The following is an 8,717-nucleotide window of genomic DNA, read 5'->3' on the forward strand; positions in this document are numbered from 1 at the left end:
AACAGCTGAAGTGCTTTATGTGAGGAAACAAGCAGCGGACGGTGAAATAGAGGTGAGATGGAAATTTAAGCAGCCAGATGAAGACATGGGCAGCACTGAGCCTTCAGAGAGCTCGGTGATGATCAATGAAGATCCAGAGAATGAAGGTGAGGTTGCCCTGCAGGGATACTCAGGCTGCTGTTTGGCTCAGTTTAGTGTCTGATTGGCTCCAGTCTGCATTTATATCCGAGTGCAGTTAGTGAGAGTTTAGTTTGAAGAATTACTGCTGATTAACCAATTAATAAAATTATTGGGGTTTATAATTCACAGCTCACAAAGAGGAAAATCATATTTTCATGTGGATTTTTAACATTTAATTTGTAATCACCTTTTATTTCACAGTAAATAATGGACAATAAAACATGCTGCATGACAGACGTTCAGTCCTTTGAGTCAAATCCTTTAAACAACTTCAGTCGTGTCTGTAACTTCAATTTGTTTTTTTCATTTTAATCTTTAAATGCTAACTTGTTAGCATAGTTGGGTTTTGCATGAAGGAAAAAAGATTACAGGCTCTATTAGTGATGGTGTTTGTTATGTTAAGTTTCCAAAACCTTTATTAGAAAATAAATCAAATGTATGCAGAGGCAGTATTTACAGTGTTGACCCTTCTTCATGCTGAATATCAGCACCTGGGCCCAAATCCTGATTGGTGGAGATCCATTCCTGCCTATCAGAGCTCAAAGCTGGACACCGTTTGTGGGGGTTTTAATGACTGACCTGACAAAATAAGCCCAAACTCTTCCAACCATCTAGGAGTCGTTTGGTGACAGTCTGTGCATTTTCCAGTATGTGGAGCACCGTGCCACAGGGCAAAGGTGAGAGCTAGCAGACTTGGAGGTCATCAAATTAATATGTTTTGGATTCATAGCTGGAAAACTCCCCAGAGCTTCATCTGACTGAGAATCTGTGGTGAGTCCTTAAAAAGCCCACAAACTGTGATCATGTTGGAGCTCTGAGGAGGTACAAACAGCTCTCAACGAATCCGGAGCTGACCCAGAAGCTGCATGGAGAAGCTTCAACACTGAATCCAGACTCTTTGCACACATTTGATTGATCTGCCGAGAAAAGTCTTTGAAACTAAAATGTTTTCGATTGTTTTCACTTCATCGTGAATGAATGAATTTAGATGCATTTTTATTTTTATATCTAATTATTAAGTTTCCATGTGTAAAATATTACATGCATATCGATGTCAGTGCAGCACGTGGCCTATGAAGGTCATTCGAAATGTCTGTTTGAGAAAACTGCTCATGAATTTGTGGTCAGTGGATGCACTTTGGGGTAAAGTGATTCCACAGTTTGACACAAGAGTGGGACTTTTCTCACATGCAAACATTTTTGTAACAGATGAGCAGGAGCTTCCAGAGCTGAGGATCGTCCTGTTCGGGAGGACGACGGTTGGGAAAAGTACGCTAGGAGGCATCATCCTGGGGGACAGTGCTGCATTCACGTCGAGCGATCCTCATGGAGAGCGCACAAAGACCTGCCACGTGGAAAGAAAGACAGACTCTGACAGTCACAGCGTGGTTGTTGTGGACACTCCGGGTCTGTTTAAAATGGGATCAAGTGAAGAGGACGTGGTGAAAGAGATCAAGTGGGCCACTGAAAACGTTGAACCTGGTCCTCATGTGTTCCTGTTGGTGGAAAGGCTCAAAATCATCACATCTGAAGAGTTAAAAGCACTGCAGGTTTTTGAACACACTTTTGGCAAACGTGCAGTGGCCTACGTTACTGTGGTGTTCACCCATAAAAGCAATCCGCGAGAGAACGAAGCTGACATAAAAGAGGACATGAAAAAGAATGAGCACCTCCGGGAACTGATTGAACGGTGCCAGTGGAGGTATTTTATTTTTAACATTGCTGACAGGAGCCCTGTTCAAGTCACCAAGCTGCTGGAGAAGATAACTCAGGAGAGACAAGATTACTCGGACTTCTTCTACACGCCTCAGATGCTCCAGGCGGCTGAAAAAGCTGCGAACGAGGAGCGACGCGAAGACGACCGCAGGAGGAAAGCATCAGAAAACAGGCTGGCTATTCTTGAGAAGAGCGGATTGATGGGAATATTTCTCGGGAGCGTCGTTGGGTATTTTAGCTGTGGTGGTGAGCTGACGCCTACATCAGGAGCTCTACTGGGAGCTTTACTGGGTATGATACTGATAATGGGAATGACATTTTCAGGGATCTGTGTATTCGAGAAATACCATAAAAAGTGACTTTTCACTCATCTGCAGGGAATCCTGAGTTTGAAACTTTCTAATGTTAATTATAGCATCAGCACAGTGTGACACACTGACACAGCATCTGTGAGACAGGGCTGATGCTGCTCTATCTATAGCCCTGTAAAGACATGGGCGCAGGCCCAAACGGAAATATAAAAATCATCCACTGACAAGACACTGCCCCCTGTTGGTAAAACAAGCCACAACATACTGCATGACCAAAAGCAGAAGAACGCAGCAGATAAACCCTAGAAATTACACCTCAAACATGTCGACACATGTTAATCTGTTAAACTACAGAACCAGTCAGACCTCTGAACAGCAGTAAACGGGTCAGGACAAAGCTGCTGAAAGAAACAGGAGTAGATTCAACGTGCATAGTTATACAAGCACAACATGCAGTGAACTGTGACCTGATGCGCTCCTCGACTGTGCAAAAACAGAGAACATTATATACACTAAGTAAATACATGCAAAGAGAACATTATATACTGATGCCTGATTACAGAAGCTGGAACAGTTTATTGCTGGGATGGGATGGGTCCTTCCATATCTGAGCGGCTCTGGTTCAGCATCTTCTGTTTTAAATGTCGTGTAGGGAAAGCGTTCTGCCATACGGAGCAGTCTATGAAGAGCTTTTTTATCCTTGACACAAACCAGGATGTGATGGTCTGTGTGAGGATGCTCTCCACAGTGCCTGTATAGAAAGTCCTGAGGATCTCTGGAGAGACCCTGAACTTCCTCAGTTGTCGTAGGTGGTACAGGCGCTGCCTGGCCTTTCTGGACTGGACCTGAATGTGGGCAGACCATGTCAGGTCTGAGGAGATGTGGACACTGAGATACTTGAAGGATTAAAACAATGATCGGCACACAAACTGGTCACATGCTGCCTCCTTGTGTTAACAATTTTCATTACACGTTGTAATTACAAACGTGCCTCTGACCAAGTCTGTCCATCCATCCATTCTCTTCTGCTTATCCAACTGAGGGTCGCAGGGGGCTGGAGCCTGTGCCAGCGGTCTGAGGGACATTTACCCTAACCCTGCTGACTGTGTGTCGCTGGACTGTGGGATGAAGAATGAGTCTAGAAAACCAAAAAAGGGAATAAATGGCGGTTGTAGGTTTTACTTTTGATTTTGACGTTTCATTTAAAGTCTTCCAACTCAGCTTCCAGCTGTTTCAGGAAGCATTTATACAACAGACCCAGCAGCCTGCTGTGGATTTTACAGTGAAACATGAACCAGTTTCTGCTGGAGCCTCGGTGTAGCTGGAAGAATAGAAGATGTTTGAATACACGGGCACTTACATTACAGGGAAACAAACAAAGCATTTTCACTCATGAAGGGACACTGAGGCAAAACCACAGAAGAAGTTTTAACAATAACTGAGACAAAGTGGACGTGTGATTGTGTGAAAACCTGATCCACGTTGACCAAGACCAGACCCTGAACAGCTGAGCTGTGTCGTGGTGTCTAAAGAAAGTGTGTGGAGAACGAGCCGCAGTGTGTTGGTGTGGTATGCATCGATGCGCTGTGTGGCTACATCTACGGTGAAGTTACCACAAGATCTGACACAGAAATAGAGCTCTTCATGTGTGCAACAACTTCAAATGTAATTTTCTTGCTCTCAGTCGTCTCATCGTAGTCTAAGGAGCTTGGAGAGAAAAGCGTCTGGACTTCTTTAAGGTTTAAATGGTGAAGAGTCCCAGATTTAAGCCCTAAAATTATATCTTCACCTTAAATTGTATCCTTATCTTATTTAGACCCCTGCTAGCTTTCATTTTTTTTCTACATATACATAATATTTTTAATTTCATTTGTGTTGTTGTTTTGTGTCACTGGGACCCAAATACTTGTTCCTGTTCTTGCTACCTCATGTGTTGGAACAGCAGGTGTGGAGGACGTTCAGTCTTCACTTTGCAGGTGAAACAAAACTGAAAAAAGCCCAAAGATCCAAGTTACCCAAAGAAGACAGGAAGTATAAAACCTCGAACACAGAGAACTGACAGCATGATGCACACAAATCAGGACTATGAAACCAGGTGTAGGAGCCATTTTTTTGTGATGTTACCTTATGTGTGCCACTTTTTGTGTTTTTACAGTATGGTGTGTTTATGGGACTGTATTTAAGGTAGACACATGTCGTTACTGTCAGGTGTTGTTGGTCGGAAGGAGCAAACGGTTTGTGATTTACATGATGTTGGATACTAAGAAAACTGTTGAACAACATATACAGCTGATGGAATGTAATAAAGATGTTAAACGGACAGAATAAGTATGGCTGGAGTTCTGTGTCAAGTTTCATCCATAACAGTGGCAGCACGTCACCCCAACCATCGAACACCTCAGTGGCTTCAAGCGTCGGCTGAGCCTCTACACCAGGAATATGAACAGACAGAAACTGGGACAACAAAACTAATGAACTCACAACGCAAAACACTATAAAAAGTAATAAAATCAAAGACATGAAAAACAAACAGCATAATAACGACTAACAAACAGAACTAGAAAGACCAAAAACTCAAAGTGCAGGCTCCAAAACCCAGGAAGAGCTGCCTGGATATGTGCAGAAAGATTCAACCTCAGAACCAAAAGTACAAATCAAAGTACAGGTATGTGTACTCAGAGTCAGCTCAGCATGTGCAGGGTATCGCTTTCTGTTGTCTGGATTCACTTGTCCTAACTGGAGATCAGGATAACCTGTTATCAGATGGTAAAGTTTCATTCTCAGACCAGTGACACTGATTACTGTGCCGTCAGCAGAGCAGCTGATTGTACACAGAAAGAATAAACTATAACATCAGAAAAACATGATGTCGTCACCAGTGTTGGTCAAGTTACTTGAAAAAAGTAATCAGTTACTAATTACTGATTACTTCCCCCCAAAAGTAATCCCGTTACTTTACTGATTACTTATTTTCAAAAGTAATCAATTACTTAGTTACTTAGTTACTTAGTTACTTTTTAAAAACACGATTTACAACCTGAATAGGTGATAAAGCGATAGATCTTTCAGCCCAATTCTACTTTTTCTGCATAATTCATCATACAAAATGTAATCAAATGGAAACGTCTCTTTTTAAAACTTGTTTTATTAGTTTTAATCTTTTAACTTTATGCATCAAGCAAAAATTAAATTATATGCAACATTCACTGACTGGAAGAAATTTGTTTAACATTTAAACCTATTTTCTGCACATTCCAGCACATAAAATAAAATATGTTTTTGTGTTTACACTCACTCTTTCAAATAGATGCAAGTAAAACACAGCAGAAAATAAATAAAATCAAAGACTAGCAGTCCTGTTGCTCTATTTTCACCTGTAAAGCAGGACTGGGGTAGGCGGAGGAGGTTTACCCTGGTGCAGGTGTGCCACAGCGGTCAGTTGAAGAATCCGCGAGTTTCTCTGTGAATTTCACATTACGTCGTAGTACACTCGGTGCTTGCTTGGAAGTTTAGGGTTTTTTCGCTGTAAAAAGAAGTTTTCTTCCCACGCACAACGGACACTAATGTTTTTGTCACTTTTTATGGAATCAAACTCAAAATAAGGTCAGTACTTCCACGCTTTAAACGCTGCATGCTACACTCTGTCCCGCACTCCATATATTATGATCTGCACACAGCTGTTGTCACGAACGTCGCACTCGCTTACGTCACTGTCATGAGACGTTCTCGCAAAAAATCACGGTTTTAGTAACGCAGTAACGCAGCGTTCCTACGTGAAAGTAACGGTAATCTAATTACCGTTTTTGCAATAGTAATCCCTTACATTACTCGTTACTTGAAAAAAGTAATCAGATTACAGTAACGCGTTACAAGTAACTTTGTTGCTACAAATCAGCAACATCTGAATCTGTTGTCTAGTTTCATATCCCTCGCCTGAAGCAGCAACTGTCTGTGAGAGCTGCTGTTACACTCGCTCATTCCTGCACGCCTTCCTCTAAGTCTGCACAAACACCTTTTCTATTATTTTGAGTGCTCAGTATGCAATCAACTATTAAAGTGATCTAAAATCAGTACAGTCCATCTGCCACTTGCCAGCACAGCTTTTGTAAACCAAACTTTTCCAGCTCTCGCACATTACAAGAAAGCTTCAGCATCAAAACTAGCCAGCTGAGGTGGTTTGGGCGTCTGACTGAGATGCCTCCTCGGCACCTCTGGAGTGAGGTGTTCCAAGCATGTCCCAGTGGAAGGCCTCCCCGGGGCAGACCCAGGACACTCTGGACAGATTAGTGTTGCCCCGGATAAGCCTGAGGAGCTGGCTGGGGAGAGGGAGGTCTGGCCCCAGATAAGCGGGGGAAAAATGGATGGGTGGAGTTTTCTAACCTTATGTATATATATCCTTGAATAGTTTAAGTAATGTGAAGCTACTCTGGTGGCCTTACTGATGTAAAACTGAGATCACTGTCCAAAATGATACCAAAGTTCCGACTCGCTCACTGAGTTTCATAGAAAAGGATGATAAATATGAACAAATCTGTCTCTGACATTTTGGAACAACAAAAATGTTTCCATGTTGTCTCTGCTCGAAAAAGAGACATCAAGTAGTTCATCTCATCAATGCAGCTCCGGAGTTTATGGACAGATTTTATGACGTGCAGTATTCCCACGCAACATCGCGCTTCACCTTTGGCAGACTCACCACAGATTTATCAGTAAATTTATATTGTGTGAAATCTATTATTATGCTGCCTATGGTTATTTGGATGTTGTTAGAAATTAATTCTTTTTGTGGTAAAATAAGCATTTTCTAGTCTAAAACATTAATAACAATATAAATACCATGTTATAGCTGAACAGCACATCACTGATCCAGTCTATGGACCAAGGTATTATTCTTTATTCACACATTTAAGAGGCATGACAGATGCCATCAATCATTTTGATCATCACGTCGATAGTTTCGAACGCAGCGGTGAGATCAACAAGAACTAAAACAGAAACTGTCTGTGAGTCACTGCTGATCCTCAGAGCTCTTTCTGTGCTGTGATTGGTTCTGAACACTGATTGGTTCTTATCTGCTCTGAAGTTGAAGCACACCGTTCTCCAGCCACCTGACCTAGTTCATCCAGAGATCTAAACTCTTCAGCGTGTTCTGGGTCTGCTCTGGAAATTGCCCAGAACACCTCACCCAGTCTTCCTCCTGTGTTCTGTATGTAGGTTTGATTAATGAAATCCCAGAGAAGTTGAGGTGTGCCATCTCCCTGTGGTTGAAGTACACCTTTGGGGTCTCCATCTTAAAAATGTGGAACCACCACCCCAGTCTGCCAGCCCAGAGATAAGATAAGATAAGATAACCTTTATTAGTCCCACATGTGGGAAATTTGTTTTGTCACAGCAGGAAGTGGACAGTGCAAAAGTTATGAAGCAAAAATTAGAATAAAATAAAATAAGAATAAATACAGTACACAACTGTACAGAATAGAATAAAATAAAATACTATATACAGTAGAATAAAATAGAATAAAATATACAATAAGATAAAAATAGAATACAAATGCTATATACAACTGAGTAAAAATACAACGATGCCAGAAAAGATTATTGCACATGTGTGTGTTTGATCAGTTAAAGTCTTTATTGTAGAGTCTGACAGCAGTGGGGAGGAAAGACCTGCGAAATCTCTCCGTCCCACACCGTGGGTGCCGCAGTCTCCCCCCCCCCAACACACACACACACACACACACACACACACACACAGATCAACCAAGAGTCCTATAACATCCAGAGCTTTTAGGAACTGAGTCTTGGTCACCTCAGCGGAGATGTTTGACTACCTCAGTGACCAGCGAGGGGCGAGTTATCCCCCTTATCCCCAGACTGCTTCCTCTACGGAAGACGTGTCAGTGGGATTAAGGAGGTCCTCAAAGCATTCCTTCAACTGCTCGACTTTACCCTCAGTTGAGGTTAACACCATCCCATCCCGCTATACACTGTGTGAGCAGAGCACTGCTTTCCCCTTTTTAGTCGACTGACGGTTTGCTATAAATGCTTTAAGACACGCAAAGAAAGTTGAAAGTCTTGTTCTGTGGCCTAACTGAAATCTTCCAACATCCAGTTTTTGGTTCAGCCACCGACCGAGCTTTGTTCTGCTTGGTCTGCCAGTACGTACAGCTGCCTCGGAAGTGGAAAGGAATTCCCAAGTCCCCAAGCCCAACAGGATCCTTCAGCTTGATGGCTCCCTTCACCTCCGGTGCACACCATCTGGTTTGGGGATTAACACTACAATAGGCACCAACCACCTTGTGGCTGCCTCAACAAAGGAGGTGTGAAGCATGGTCCGTTCAGACTCTGCTCCCAGCCTCCCTCAGTCTGCCGTCAAAGTTCTGCCAGAGTTGGGAACAGAAACAGTCCTGTAAAAGGGCTTTGGTTCACATCCAGCTCTATTTTAACTGCTTCAGACTCCCAAAAGGAAAGACTGTGAAAGCCAAAATTTGAGAAATATTATTTGCAATG

At 42.5% G+C, this 8,717-nt stretch overlaps 1 protein-coding gene across 1 annotated transcript; it reads left to right on the plus strand.

The window, feature by feature from the left end:
* LOC102076963 (GTPase IMAP family member 4) lies at nt 1-4,540 on the plus strand. Its single transcript, XM_005469152.4, has 2 exons — nt 1-146; nt 1,390-4,540. The coding sequence occupies exons 1-2, from the start codon at nt 86-88 to the stop codon at nt 2,253-2,255; spliced, it is 927 nt and encodes a 308-aa protein (XP_005469209.1). The 5' UTR covers nt 1-85; the 3' UTR covers nt 2,256-4,540.
* The last annotated feature ends 4,177 nt before the right edge of the window (nt 4,541-8,717 follow it).

Source organism: Oreochromis niloticus, linkage group LG4 (genome assembly GCF_001858045.2).
Source record: "Oreochromis niloticus isolate F11D_XX linkage group LG4, O_niloticus_UMD_NMBU, whole genome shotgun sequence".
NCBI classification, from domain to species: Eukaryota; Metazoa; Chordata; class Actinopteri; order Cichliformes; family Cichlidae; genus Oreochromis; species Oreochromis niloticus.